Source organism: Corvus cornix, chromosome 7 (assembly GCF_000738735.6).
Source record: "Corvus cornix cornix isolate S_Up_H32 chromosome 7, ASM73873v5, whole genome shotgun sequence".
Taxonomy (NCBI): domain Eukaryota; kingdom Metazoa; phylum Chordata; class Aves; order Passeriformes; family Corvidae; genus Corvus; species Corvus cornix.
In genome coordinates, this window is record NC_046337.1 from 6,168,655 (window position 1) to 6,184,376 (window position 15,722).

The 15,722-nt window shown below is 40.8% G+C and overlaps 1 protein-coding gene across 1 annotated transcript; it reads left to right on the plus strand.

Annotated features, from left to right (window-relative positions):
* The first annotated feature begins 646 nt into the window (after positions 1-646).
* Positions 647-3,972, plus strand: CXCR4 (C-X-C motif chemokine receptor 4). Its single transcript, XM_039555507.1, has 2 exons — positions 647-785; positions 2,367-3,972. The coding sequence occupies exons 1-2, from the start codon at positions 747-749 to the stop codon at positions 3,426-3,428; spliced, it is 1,101 nt and encodes a 366-aa protein (XP_039411441.1). The 5' UTR covers positions 647-746; the 3' UTR covers positions 3,429-3,972.
* The last annotated feature ends 11,750 nt before the right edge of the window (positions 3,973-15,722 follow it).

The following is a 15,722-nucleotide window of genomic DNA, read 5'->3' on the forward strand; positions in this document are numbered from 1 at the left end:
GTTTGTTGTTGTTGTTGTTGTTGTTGTTGTTGTTGTTTCTTTTTATATTATCCAGCTACCTGAAACAGATCATCATCAGACCTCTCAGCCAAACCCACAGGTGCCGGAAGAGTTCAGAGGGCAACCTGCAGCCCACTCACGTTGCAGCCCCTGAAAGGTTTGTGGAACATCTCATCCCTCAGTAGGGACCAGCCCTTGCTTCCTGCCTCTTCCAGGAGCCTCTCTCCTCAGCAAGGGGAAAGAGACAACTCTGAGGACAGAGTTGCCTGCATTTTGAATGGTATACAGGACCTCTGCTCTTCCTCCTCCACCACGACTCCGGGACCAGTGACTTCATTCGGAGCCCGCCTGGGTACCCATGGCAACACAGGGCTCTACAACACACTTCAAAGAATGTTCTTGAGGGGAAATTCAAAAGCCCGCTTGTATGAACACATCAGTCAGAGGGGGGCAAATGCCCCCGTGAGGAGCGTGGCCCCCGCGGGCGCGCCGGGCAAGTGCAATTCCCATGCCCGGGGCGGCAGACAAAGAGCGGCCCGAGGCGCCCGCCCGGAGCCCGAGAGCGCGGCGACACCGCCGGGGAGGAGCCAGGCGCGGCTGCCCCGGGGGCGGGGGGGCAGCGCGGCAACTTATAAAAGGCGCGGCCCGCCAGAAGAGCTGGGCGCGTTTGGAGCAGCGGCGAGTGGTGTCACCGAGAGAGGCGCGGCTGCGGCAGCGGCAACAGCCCGAGAGCGCGGAGCCGTCCGATGGCTCTGAGCATGGACAGCAGCCTCGACAGCCTGGATGTAAGTGCCGGGAGCGCGGCCGGCTGCCCATGTGCGCGCTGTTTGCAAACAAAGGTGCCCTCGGCGGAGGCTGCGGGCGGCGGGGGTCGGGACAGCAGAGGGGTCTGGGGGGCGCGGACGGGCAGGGCTCGGCTCTGAGCCCCGGCCGCTGCTGCCTCTGCCTGCAGCGCTTCGGACCTTGGCACAGCTGCGGCCACTGCAAATTCCAGCTGCAGGAGTCTGCTCCTTCCCTGGGGCTCTGCTGCTCTGCCGTCAGTTCAAGTGACATGTGGCACCTTTGTGGACTGAAAAACGCCGGTAGAGCAATTAGCACTACGGGAATGATGAGAGGGGAAGAGGCGATGAAGTTTTGAGCGATCTGACTTCAGGGAATGGCATCCCTTTGCCCTGGTGTACGCCCAGACCTCGGGCTGCCGGCGGGACTGGGAGCGGCGGCAGCGCCCGCCCGTCCCGCCCGCTCCCCGGGAGAAACTAAGTGGCGTCCCACTCTTCCGGGGGCAGCTCCTCTACCTCGGTTTTGAGGGTAGTTAGGACCAAAAAGGAGATCTCTGGCAAGTTCCAGCTCTAGGCCCGCAGTTAATCCCCGCGTGGAGCCGGTGCCTCCGCGTGTGAAGCGCGGCGGGACCCTCGGGCGCGCCCTGCGCGGAGCTCGGGGGTCCGTGGGACACAGGGCATGATAACAAAAATCTGAAGACCTGAGGAACTGCACATAACCAGATGGCACTCGCCCGCCAGCATTGCTTTTAGCGCGGTGGCCCAAACCGTTGGTGGTTTCCTGACGCGCTTTCATGCCCTCACCAAATTTCGCTTCCTTTTTTCCACCGCTATGCTCACTTGGTCCGTCTGGCTGCAGCCCCGCGCCGGCCGCGCTCACCCCCTGCCCCGCAACCGCAGAGGGTGGGGAACAAAGGGAGGGAACGTGGCCCATCGTGGTGACCCTCCACGGGCTTTTGAGTTCCCCTGATTAAGGTCACCTCTCTTTCTTTCTTTCTTTATGGGCTTTGGGGTTTTTTCCCTTGTCTGAGTGTGTGGAGCTGTCAATTGCTTCTCAGCAGGGAATTCTTGCTATTATTTATCCTTTATTACATCAGCCGAGGGTACCTTCTCTATTTCCCCTTGACCCCATCCTCTTAATGAGAAGGGACTTCGGAGCAGCAGCATTTCTAAGTAATTTTTTTTTTTTTTTATGGCTCTCTATTGTAAGAGTTAAATATGATAGGTCATGCTCTGTGTGGACAGACCTCTCACATCTGGCACTTTCTGGGCTCTCCCATTTGTAGTGTCCATCTGATTGGAGCACTGAAGTGTCCAGAACCTACAATATTTCTGGGAATAGCCATTATCTTTCTTTGCTCTTTCATGCCCTACTCTTAGCAAGATCTTACGCCTCAGAGAAAGACAAAGGAAGTTGTAAAACTTATTTGCTGTGTATTTTATATATGCATATGTAAACACTGTATTGGTTTTCAAAAGTTTGCCCATTTGTGATGGTGGAGACTGTTCAGGCAACTTTTCACAAATTGTCATATAGAATAAGTTTTTGCAGAGGAGCTAACATCTAATTTTATTTCTTTTTTTTAGCTGTCATCTGGGTTATTAATTGAATTTTCTGAAAATGGCACGGATGAGATTGGTTCGGGTGACTATGGAGACTATGAAGAGCCATGCTTTCAGCATGAGAATGCCGATTTCAACCGGATCTTCTTGCCAACAATCTACTCCATCATCTTCCTAACGGGAATAATCGGCAATGGATTGGTTATTATTGTTATGGGCTACCAGAAGAAGCAAAGAAGCATGACTGATAAATACAGGCTCCACCTCTCTGTGGCTGACCTCCTTTTTGTCATCACCTTGCCATTCTGGTCTGTGGATGCAGCCATAAGCTGGTACTTTGGGAATGTTCTGTGCAAGGCGGTTCATGTCATTTACACAGTCAACCTCTATAGCAGTGTCTTGATTTTGGCCTTCATAAGTTTAGATCGTTACCTGGCGATAGTCCATGCTACCAACAGCCAGCGCCCACGAAAGCTGTTGGCTGAGAAGGTGGTGTATGTAGGTGTGTGGCTGCCAGCTTTGCTACTGACAGTGCCCGATATAATCTTTGCCAGTACCAGTGAAGTAGAAGGAAAGTATCTCTGTGATCGCATGTACCCTCATGAAAACTGGCTGATCTCTTTCAGATTCCAGCATATCTTGGTAGGACTTGTCTTGCCTGGTCTAATAATTCTGACTTGCTACTGTATTATCATATCCAAGCTGTCACACTCCAAAGGCCACCAGAAGCGCAAAGCCTTGAAGACCACGGTTATCCTCATCCTTGCCTTCTTTGCCTGCTGGCTGCCATATTATATCGGCATCAGCATCGACACCTTCATCTTGCTGGGAGTCATCAGACACCGCTGCAGCTTGGAGACCATAGTGCATAAATGGATCTCCATTACGGAAGCCCTGGCATTCTTCCACTGCTGCCTGAATCCAATTCTGTATGCCTTCTTGGGTGCCAAATTCAAAACATCAGCTCAAAATGCCTTGACATCAGTAAGCAGAGGATCAAGCCTCAAGATTCTTTCAAAGGGCAAACGTGCAGGACATTCTTCTGTTTCTACAGAGTCTGAGTCTTCGAGTTTCCATTCCAGCTAACGCTGCTCCTTGCCATCATTTTATAGAGACACTTTAAAGTTGCGCAAGATTTCAGACAAATAAGACTGACCATAATGTACAGATTTATTTACAGTTGGGATTTTATATTGTTTCTTTTAGTCTCTGTGAAGTTTAATTGACTTATTTATATAAAAAAACCTTTCGTATTGATGACAAACTGTCTAGGCAGGTCCTGTGGACAAGTGGTTGGTTCACAAAACTTTTAGTGACTGTCTGTATGTATAGATGTGTGAACTAAACACTTTGGATTTTAGCAAAGTGACTGTTAAAAGTTTAGAAAATATTTCTCTGTTGTTTATATGTAAATGTTTTTGGTGTTGCTGTTATTCTTAAAAGTTTGGCTGGATATTTTTACCTTACTACAAGATGTTTGGTTTACAATAGCTTAACTCTGCTGTAGAAATGGCACTTATAACCAAAGCCTCCTCTGTTACATGCTAGGGTTTTTCCCTCCATTCTCAGTAATTGATGGTTTGCAAAATTTTCTGTTCAAGGTAAAATAAAAGTATATGAAAAAAAGTTATTCTGAGTGGTATTTTCATTTCTGGTTGAATTTTTCCCAGTGCTTTTATTTACCATTCTAAATACACAATAATGTCTTAGAAAATTGTAATGCCTTGTGAAAAGCAGGAAAATTAGTTTCAGTAACATTGATTATTCAGCTGACACCTACCTCTGAGTTCCATGTCATGTTTTTTCACCAGAATACATTTATTCCAGTTAACATTATGTTTAGAATTACTTAAACTATCACTTGGAAAACTTTTTTGAGGCAGAATATCTGCAGGTGAAAACGAATCTATTCAAGCAATTGCTAAAGTTTACAGCCCCAGGAGTCAAACTCAGATTGATGCCATGAAGATTTTTTGCCTTTTCTTTTATACCCCTGTTATACCTTTTTTACAACTTCTGTATTCTTAGTGCTTTTTGCCTACATTCTTGGACTTGTTTGTCAAGCTGAGAGACTAAACATTTTAGAAGCTTTGTTAGGTAGAGGATAGTGGGCCCCAGACCCCAAGGTCCTCTCCAGAACACATCTTGTAAACTAAGAACCATCCAGGGGAAGGTTCCTTGGGGAGGGGGGCTCATTCAAGCCTCTCATTGGGGAATTTTTGATTGATATGCTAATTAGTAAAACCTATAATGTTATAACAGATCTTTTGGGGGGGAATTGTGGTGTGCATTTTGGTGCATTTGACCTGGACCTGTGCATCTAAGGATCCTTAAAATAAATACCAAGGTAAAATCCCTTTTTCCCTTCTAACTGTGTTTGACTCTTGATTTTAAGACCAGGAAAAGGCATCAGGTTTACTGCAAGTGCCTAACCTTTATGCCATGCATATAAAGTCAATCAACATTTCTTCTGCCTTTTGCTGTTCTTCTAAATTTAGTTTCACATGTTAATAGTAATCAAAAGTAGTAGAATCAAAGTAATTTTTGACTAGAAATAAAGTTATTCTATTAAAGTGTATTTGCTCTGAAGGAGGTAAGTGGTTTTCCCCTATGGAGCTTTCCCTATCCTGTCTACATCCAGATTTTCTTAAGGTAATATTACAATCTTCATGTTCTTTTTAAAAACACAGAATGTGGGCCAGTTCTTGAAAATATTTTTAGTAGGAATCAGCCAGACTATAGAATTTCCAACGATTAATGCTGAAATCTTAATTGTCTAGTTAGTCATGTCTTCACATTAGCAGAGTGCATTCACAAGTAATGGGATAGCCAAGAGAACAGAGCCATTGAGAGTATTTGTATGTTCTCACATTAAAAAACCAGACACAACAGTTACTTAAATAAAAAAATACATGATAAACAACTTGGAAGTCAAAAAGAGCAAAAAAATAACATCTACTAGTCAGACAGAGCTGAAATAGGCAACATGGATATGGCAGGGGTATTATCCAAATTTTTCACAGGCACAGCACCCTAGTGATTTTGTGGAGCAAGTACCACTATGCTAAACTATACATTAAATTCCATGTTTTATATTAGATATTTTCATAAATACAAGACCCTTCTGTTTTCAACTTCCCTTCTCTCCAGTGAGGAGGCTGCAACCTTGGCTACATCCTGCACTCCTTCCCTTGCAATGACAGTAGTAATCATCTGATTCTGTGTTGAGCTGATTCAGTGCTGAACCAGCACAAAATCTGGCAGAAAAATAGGTAATTTTCCAGCAATTTAGTGAATTGAATGCTTTCTATGAGGAATCCAACAAGTATTACAAAAAGGCAAGATTTTGTAACCTGGAGCCAGCAATGGGAGAGAAAAGGGAGAGAAAAGGGAGAGAAAATGAGAAAGACACAGATTTCCCCCCCCCACTTCTAGCAACTAAACTTTTAGATCAATTAACTCTGAGTTTTCATTCAACATAAATTAACAGCAGAAAAGATGCATTCTCAAGAAACAAAAGGTCTCACTTTGATCAAGTTGTTCTTCCTAAACAGGGCTGAGAAATGAGGAAAAGGTGGTATAGGAGCAGAACTCCTTAAATGGTTTATTTTTGTTGTTCATTTGTGTGTTTTCTTAATTTAGTGAGGGTTTCCCTGTGAAGAATTTGCTGTTCTAAATGATTCTGATTTTCAGCCCAGCCCAATCAATCACTGTGATTTAACTGCACTTATACTTACAGGCTATCAACACGCTGCTGCTTATTTGCTGAGGAAATGTTTAGAGCCCCCAGCATTAAATTAGATGATTCCCATTATGCTTCAGTCAACCAACTTCTACCTCAAGCAGAGTTAACAGGAAAGAGGGTGCAAGAGAGAATAAACTCAGCAGCCATGTTACTGCCAAAGACCACTGAAAGGACACTAAACAAACAACAGAAAGAATTTGTGTAGAAAATTAATTAGCAAAATTTTAAAAAACTTAAACCCATGCCCCAGAGGGATGATTTTTATAAAACTGCCATTGTTCTCAGTGGAATTAATGAACCTGTGGATGGAAGATTGTCTTGAAAAGGAGTTGTAAATTCTTTGGGGTTTTGCCTCAGCAAGAAAAATGAGTCAAAAGCCACATGTATATATTTCTAAATAATTTTATATACCTATAAATACGAATATAATATATATTTGCACTGTTTACAGAGCAAATATTTGCAAATTCAATGAAGTTGTCATGAGGAAACATAAAGAAATTATGAATCCAGTTCTGTCTTTTTACGTATGAGTAAGTCAGAGAAAATAAGGCAAATTTCTCTTAAATCCACTGAGCTATTCCAAATATACCATGTTGGTAAAAAATATTAACTTACTCCATTTCAAAACAAAATCACCTTTAAATTGATTTTTTTATTGAGGCTGTGACTTTTTTGCATCTTTGTGAAGCAAAAGTGGTCCCAGTAAATGCATTTGTCAAAGCCTAAATTCAGTGGAAAAGGTGAATGAACCTAATATTGTAATTTATACATTGGACAAGTCCACACAGATCAAGAATTTTCCAAAGTTTTCAAAGGGACTTTCGAAGTCTTTTTCCAGATTGTTCCTCTCTAGTATACAAAATAATCATGACATTCCTCAAGATACACACAATGCATAGTCTCGGCACTTTCTCGAAGTCATAAAATAATAGCTGTGTCCAAGTAATTTAAAATATGCAACTCAAGACACAGAAGAGAGCACAAATATGAGTTTGGTTACAAATCATTGAGTATTGGTTACAAACCAGTTTAAAATGTTAGTTTAAAATGTAGTTTAAAAGATTTATAATGTATGTACAAAGACTCTTTCCACTGAATTCAGGTGCTGTGTATTTTGCTATGGTTGTTGCAATGTGCCAACAGCAATGCTGGACTAAAATATGGATATTCACCTAATACTCTAATGCACACATTTTGAGTGCCTAAGATTATCTGGAAATCCTTTGGATCGTGCAAGGCTAAACCAAGAATAGAACATGTACACAAACTTTTGCTTCCTCTGAAATGTTTTTTGGAAGTAAAGTCAGAACACTTAAAGCAGTGGGGTAAAATGCCACTGTAACCCATTATTTGTGTGGTAATCCATTATTTGTAGGTGTGTTTTTACTCTCATCAGGTGGTACCAAACCCACATCAGAGGAGCAAGTGAAAAGCCTGGGGGGTGCAGTGAGGCTGCCCAAGCGAATGTACAGAGGGCTGTGAGCAGGGGGTAGTTACTGCTCCTTTCTTGGCCAGTTTTATGACATAATCATTATGCAGGAGCTTGAACTTCTATGCATATACATAAATCAAAACAAAATCACCATGAAAATAAAAAGGAAGTAGCAGTAATAACATGGAGCCATTCATGCAAGTGAATGGTTTATCTTACGATGGCTGTGCTGTAGTTGGACAATGTACAAAGTGACCACCTCTAGATGTTTGGTTGAAAAGGCCATTTTTTACATTGTTTGGGAAAGGAAACAGCATGACGAGGAAGTACTTCCTTGATCCAGGCATGCCTTCAAAATTCCCTAACAATGGAGTATTCTCATATTCTCATAGTGCTGAAACTTAGGAAACACTTAAGCAGATAGAGCCCCAGAGGTTTTTGCTCAAAGGATGCCACTCCCTCACTTTATGTTTTGAAAGAGCTATACAGACTCCTTTTCACAGCCATAAATCACATGTCAATTGAAATTACATGAGCACCAGGATTATTGCTTATAAAGAAGGAGCCGATTTCTTAAAATCTTTTCTCTTTAGGAAAAATTTTTCTGTCATTCTTTTAATTTTCTCTGAAAATCTTTGATCTTCAACAGGGTGAAGTGTAAAGAGAATTTGTTTTAACAACAATTCTCTTACTATCTTCCCACCATCCTAGTTCTAACAGGACATACAATAAAACAATGCTATACTTATTGGTTTTGACAGCATATTTTAATAGAAGTTGATTATAAGCATACTTTGTGTTTGCTTATTTATATATATGTAACATAAATATATCTACATGTATATGATGATGTAGATTATAAGCACCATTTTCAGTTGCTGATTCAAGTGATCCAGGCTCCAGCACAGCTACCACTGACTTCAGAGGAGTCAGGGTTCATTACACATGTAGCAGGTATTGATTAAAGCTACTATTTGCTTGAAGGACAGATGGCTTCAGTGACAAACTCCAACTGAATTCAGAGACAGCGGGGTACCTAAAGAATTATGCTTCCTAAAGGGTACAACCTCATAGCCCAAATCAATTACAAATAAAGATTACCAGGTGCTGATTTCAGTTCAGTCAGAGATGTACATGAAATTAAATCTTTCAGTATGGAGCAGGTGGAATTGTTCTGCTGAACATAACAGAAATAAATTTTCAGCAAAATGGTTCTCTCTTACTGAAGGCTTGCAAGCTTTGCACACCCAGCTATCAACAGTCTTGCAGTAATTTGTCTTCAGTAGCACAGTGTTTGAAAGAAATAGGTCAACATTTAAAATAGCCTTGTCTTTTGGAATTCACACCAGGAGCAGATTCTCACCACAGAAACATGTCAGAGTAATCAGTAATTATGAGGGATTTTTGAAGGTTTACACTGCAATGAGTTCTTTGGCTTCTGTTCTGGTTTGGTTTTGACTTGGATTTTTTTGCTGTTGGTGTTGCCTTTTGTTCCTCCTGCCCTCTTCTCACAGCTTCTATTCTACTTAACTTTTCCTTTAAAAATATATCTTTATAGAATTGTTAATGGCTCTGTTCTGTTAAGACTACACACAATATCCAGGACAAACAAGAAAAAGTATAAAGAAAGTCTTTGAATAAAAGAAATTACAGCTTTCACAACTGTTTCTATGTCTATGTGTTTCTATGTTTTGGTTTTTTTCCCTAGGGGAAAATATCTAGAATTTAAAATGTGTTTAAAACCACTGATTCTAACAAGCTTGAACATGAGCTCAACAAACAGAGAAATTTTGGTATGCTTTATAGTAGAACACGAAACTGAGACCTGAGTGTCCACAGATCAACTCCACCTCTAAAATCTGTGGGAAGCAAGAGACTAATTCTGGTGTTTTTATAGACATGTTGACATGTTTTATTGTGATAGCAATAGATGTGTCTTGTCAATATTAGGTTCATTGCAAGCCTAAAATCTATTATTCCTGCTCTTTGTGGGAGGAATTACATCTCATAAAAGTGCAAAGGTCACTGTTGGAACTCAGTACAGAATGCATTGATAAGAGAAGCAAGAGTCTAACAAGGATTCAAGAGAAGAAGGGATTATTGTACAAGGGCAAGGTTCATGTTAGATTTAATTTGACAGCAATGGAAATGTAGAGTTCCTGTCCTCCCCTGCCCCTTGGTGTTCACCACCTTCCTTTCCAAGGCCTTTCAGGTCATGCCCTCACTCTGCTTTGCTTGCTCTCTTTCTCTCCAACTCCATGGAGGTGATTCCCTAACAGAGCTTTCCCGCATGGAACTGGGCACTAATAATGCACTGACACAAGGTAACTGAGCTCATTTACTAATCAACAGGACAAAAAGGAGTCCCACACCTCACAGTCCCCTTCCTTCTCTCCTTTACTCTTACCTATGCAGACCCCTCAGCCTCTGCTCTTGTGACTCCTTGGCAAACCAGTTCAGCTCTTGAAGATTGGAGTTTCACAGGAATTTGAAGCAATCTGACTTCCTCTATTAGGAAGATCTTCAGACTCCCTCCCTCCTTTCTTTCCTCCCTCCCTGCTTCTTCTAATCTTTTCACTTGATATCTTCAATACTCTGATTCTAAATCCTGTGGACCTGTTGCCTGCTGTGCATTATCTATTGAATAAGTCACACTTGACTTAATTGATTAAATAGACAGTATCTTGTTTTAAAAATGTATTTTATACCATTTTAATGAAGTTAGCTCAGAAACAGGGCTCATTACACTCAAGATAAAAAAGAAAGCAATCAGATACATGGCTAAGCAAAGAAAGAAAAGTTGTTATTTTTTTCACTTTTTATTTCAGCAGCAATAAGCTCTTAGTTTGAGTCCTGTTTTGTGAAGCCCACCAGCCACAGAAAATGCACAGGAGGAAGTGAATGGATCTCAGCCAGCACAGTGAACTGAATTGTCTCACCAAGAAGTCAAAAATCGGAGCAATTGCAAGACTGAGGGCAGATTCATGCACCTGGGAGCTGTCAGGGGAGCAAAGAAGTGGGACCCCTGCTTTTGAGACCAGTGAGTTGTTAGACCAGTTTCGCTATCTTGTCAAAACTTCCTTAAGTAAACAGCCAAACTGTTAAACAAACACACGAGTTCTCAGGTAGGGGGCAAGAGGTTGAAAAAGTATGGAAAGGACAGATGCCCCTCATTAAGGGAAGTGAGCCCTGTTTGCTCCTTAGGTAAAATACCACTACGTGGCCATGGTCCTGCAGAGCACTTTTCCCTGAAACAAAGCTCAAGAAAGAGGTCTTGAATAAGTGTTTTGAACTAAAGAGATCTGTAGTAGATCTCAATGATCAGCCATGTTCTTGACTATATTGCTCATCAGATTTAATGTAGCTATTTAAGACACACAGCAATTTTACATTCATACATAGAGTCCACAGGACTTTTGAATGAGGTGGGTGCTAGTGCGATTTTTAAAAGCAGAATACTTGAAAAGCACAGAGCAGGTCTTTTCCCATTTAACAATCACCAAACAAAAGCCAAAAAACCCACAACAAAGCACTTAGTTAGAGTTTTATGCTGTGATTCTCTCCTTAACCCACCACCTAAGGAAACCAGCTGCCTCTTAGTATGAAAACTGCTTAGGAAAAAACATTAGATCCCTGCTTCAAAGGCAAACTTAGTTTCACTGAAGAAATGTAGTCAGCCCGGTCATGTTGAAGACTAAATATGCTCGGATTGTATAGTCTGAATGTATGGAGCTATATGGCTCTCCTAATATTCTGCAATAAAGGGGAGAGCCTGGCAACTGCATGAATATTCAGTGTAGAGTATTCACCAGTCCAACAGTCTAGCCATACCCAGCCCAGAGAATAAACAGTCAATGGAGCCACGGATCCTTGAATCTACTCACTCTTTCTTCTTCCTACAAGCTAATATGGAAGGAGGATTAAGAAACTTTGCCCCCTCTTTAAGTACTTTGTGGGGACTCTGTAATAAAAACTGTAACAGATGAAGGATACAAGATCCTTGGTCTGTGATATTCAAGATGACTCTGCTACCCAGGTGTTTGAAAGAGATCTCATTCATTCATTCATCCAGTTTCAGTAACAATTTTAAAATGAGAACAAATTTTTGTACTCTTCAGAATCCTTTTTTAAATCCTCTGTTCTTAGTAGCACACACTTTACATGTATTCTTTCAGTCGCCAGCCAAACTGGGGCGCATTATGCCCTCTACAAGCCACGTCCTGAGAGGAACATGGGATTGAACTGCTGAGGTGACACTGACTGAGCCCACAGTGGTGCTGTTGGGTGATATTAGCCGAGGTAATATCAATGCAGCCAGGGAAGCAGCTGTGATTACCTGTCCCTTTATCCATCCCGGCTGTCCTGACCACTGGGCTACAGAATTAGTCTCTCTCCGACTTGGTGAATATTTATTTATGTAAAGTTCAACATTTTCAAAAGGACTCACAAGACAAAAGCACCCCATCAAATACAACAGCATGGTGATTAAGCACCTCCCGAGAGACAGTGGCTCTCAGACTGCGAGGAAACCCGAGCTTTTGCCCCGATGTCCCTTGACAAGGGACATTGTTTTTGCAAGAGGGCTCCTCCTCCTGCTCTTCAGTGTTTTGTGTAGGATGAAAATAGCACCTATAGGAGTAAGCACTGTCCTCGGAAAAAGCTGAGAAGTGCTTTGTTTATGACTTCTGCCGGAGGTTAGGCAGATCTACTTTGTCAAGCGGCACTATCCAGTCTGAAATGGTTCTGTGCATTAGCAGCAACAGATATCTGGGTATCAGATCTGCTAGGAATACACAAAAGCTTCTTAAGGTTTATGTTTACATTTAAGTGTCCATATCATTTGTAGAAACATAATGTGTTGCAGTCTAGCTGTCAGTAAGTGGAGTCTAGAACACTACAGAACTCTGTACCACCTAAAAACCGAGCTGTAGAGGATATTCACACACCAGACAGAAACAGCTACAACGCGTTTTCCTCCACAGCCTTTTCACAAACCACATCAGCGAACAGACAGCTCATCCTAATGAGCTCCTCAGCCACCGAGGTACACTTAATCCTGAATCAGCAAAACCTGATACTAATGCTCAGCTGCTTGAAATGGAATTATTTTCTGATGACTGGACTTAATCCAACCAAAGGTCAGTGCAAATAAAAAAATGCTGTCAGCTCAGGACTTAATGATATATTCTTACCTCTGTAGACCTATAATTTCTCTAGATACCTAAGAGGTCATGTCAATCCTAATGTCTCCCAGTTTTATGAATGCAACCATAAGCCCCTTTTAAATCAGATTACAAATGATTATTATAACTCTAAATCAAGGGAAAGGCTCACCATTTTCTCTAATTGGAAAGACTAATTTAATTAGAATTATTTTCTTTCCAGATGCTTTGTAGTTGTTCCATTACATTACAATAGATGGTCTGGGTTCATGGAAAAGAAACAGTTAATTGTTTATGACTTGGAAAGGATGAGAAATTGGTTCACATCTGCTGGTGTAGCCACACTTCAGCCACACTCCTATTGTTTCTGAATTGCAGGTATCTTCACATACACTACATGGTGGCTTCATTTCTAATTTAAAGTAGATGAAAAGATGGTGTAAACAGAAAACTTATGCTGTTCTGACATGTTTAAAAGATCTTCCTCGATCTAAAATAGGTAATTGATAAAACCATCAGAAGTGAAAAGTTAATAATTCAAGATTTACAAGTCAGTGGGCACAAAGTAGAAAATGGTAATGTATTCAATATCCTAGCCTGATTTTGTACTGAATTAACATAAATTGACATAGCCTCCAAAGCAAATCTTGTCAACAACCTCACTTTGCCTTATTAAAATCATCATGGTATCTATATTATTTTTGATTTTCAGATTTCCAGATACGAAATAGGCCAAACCTATATTCTGTGTAGCTTTGCTGAATCTAATGTTTAATTATTTATTAGATATCAAATGCATAACATCTGCATAAGAAGGCTGACATATGTTAGGACCTTTGACTTTGATATATATAAAACTGTCTGCTGAGTTAGGAATCTCTCTATAAATTAATTAGATAAACATGAATACAGCATTTGTATTCTTCTAAGTCTTTGCTTCCCTAGAGATGAGGATGATGCTTATACAAAGCACACAAGAGTGAATGTATGAGTGGATCCCTTTTGTCTTTGAATTAACAAGGTTCCGCTTTATGCTTTCTTAACTTTTTGGCGGATGGCTTTCACAGTTTAAGGATTTCACAGTCTAAAGGTTAATTCTTTTCTCTTAAGTAGTTTCTGAGACTCTGCCAATATTACAGAAAACTACACAGTATAACTTCCTAGATTTTTTTCACTGGTGTAAATTTTGTAGGCGAGGCCTCAAGTAAGAACATACTTCTGGAAACATATGTTTGTCTTCTTAATACATCCATGCAAGCACACAGACACACACCCACAAATCAGACTGATTATACTTTGGGTCATAATCTCTTATTTTGATAGGAAACTTTAATTTCATTTATCTCCACAGCTGTACTTTTGAGTTGGCACCCATCTAAAACTTGCTCCTCCAGCTGTTTGTTATTCTACTATATAATAACAAATAGTTTTTCCTAACATTCTTTAGGAAGCAGAGACTACTGCCTGTACAAAGGTATTTCCTTTTTCTCAGCTAGATAAAAAATGTAGCATTTTTTATAAAATAAGGCAAAGGTCACAGTTGATCTTCTGGTGAAAGTGCAGGTCCATGACAAAGTGTTTTTCTTCCAGAGATCCCTCAGTAGAGAACCAGGGGGGTTTATGATTTTTGTTACAACTTTGCAATAGAACAGGAGTAGTTTCTAGGCAAGTATACAAGGTTGTGCTCATTCTCACCACTCAAAAGTTATAATCTTCTTCCAAATAAGGCTGCCTATAGCAGTTATATCCAAGGAAACTGTGCCAAGAGCATCAAACAGCGTTCTTTGCCTGAGTAGTGCCCATAGTGACATGCATGCAAAAGAACTCATGCTTTTTCAAAAAGCAATCCTGAATAAAAACTCTTCTCATTCAAGATAGAGGCCTTAAGGAACATCCTGCATGTTAACAAACATCTTCAGATAATGCCGAGTTTGATGCTCATTTCCTAGTTATTCACAGACTCTCTTAAATGGAGCTCTTTCACTTCTGTGGCTTAGCCTAAGGAAATCCTGCAAGAACAATGTGTGACTGAAACACACACAGGTTTCCCAAATGGTAGCAAGACCCATTGATGCTGCTTCAGATAGCACCAAGACAGCAAGTTATAATACAAGCTAAACAAGAAAGGGTCTTGTTTGTATAGGATTGATTTGGGTTCAAGCTTTTTTCCTTTCAATTTGCAGTATATTATGTAAAGTGTCCTTCAGTGAAGAAGTTATTTAGCTGCCAAACTACATTATTTTTCCTCAAGTATTTCAGTAGACAGAATTTCAAAACCACCAATTGCTTACTCCCCAAAAAAAGCTCTCCCACTTACTCTTTTTAGTAAAGTAGCCTGGAATACACTTGCAGATGCTGAAGATCTGGTAATAGAAAGAGAAATTTTAAATACTCTATCTCTGAAATCAGATACCAGGGTAATGTAACAGTTTTATTAATTAAGGTTGATTCATGCTGTAGAAGATGCCTGGTTTGATGCTCCTGGAATTTGTACAACCTCTAAACACTTACAAAAAGACAACTATACCAAATATTTTACAACTTTCCTGGGACTGCCTCTGTAAACAAAGGAAAATCCTTAGGACCCCTGGATTATCCAGCTTTCCTGCTGAAGTCATCAACAGGGTAGAAGTGATTCCACTACATGGACATCCTTCCATTGTACAGTAGATTCAGACCATTAAAAATAAATAAAATCTAAAATCTAAATCTACAGCCTTCTTCTTTATTTCTATGGCATTATCCAGTCTCTTCTCCAGTCACAGTCTCGTTGGGGCTGTTGCAGGGACCTTCTCTAGCATCCCTACTGGTATTTTATGCTGTTGTGTTTCCTGTTTTGTTATTGCCCTTATTGTGCAGTTTCCTTAACAAAGAGGGCACATAACCTTTTTGTGTTCACAGCAGGCATTACACAGCACACAGCACTACCTATGCGTTAGTGGATATTCCTGATGATCTGTCTTCCCCAGAAGATCATTTTGATCAGCCAAGCAACTCCTAAAACACCTTAAAGTCTCGATTATTTTTTCCATTTAATT

Bases quoted from the DNA above. Each gene is read 5' to 3' on its own strand.
- CXCR4 (XM_039555507.1), top strand. From the start codon at position 747: ATGGCTCTGAGCATGGACAGCAGCCTCGACAGCCTGGAT. The intron at 786-2,366 runs GTAAGTGCCGGG...TCTTTTTTTTAG, and splicing joins GCAGCCTCGACAGCCTGGAT to CTGTCATCTGGGTTATTAAT.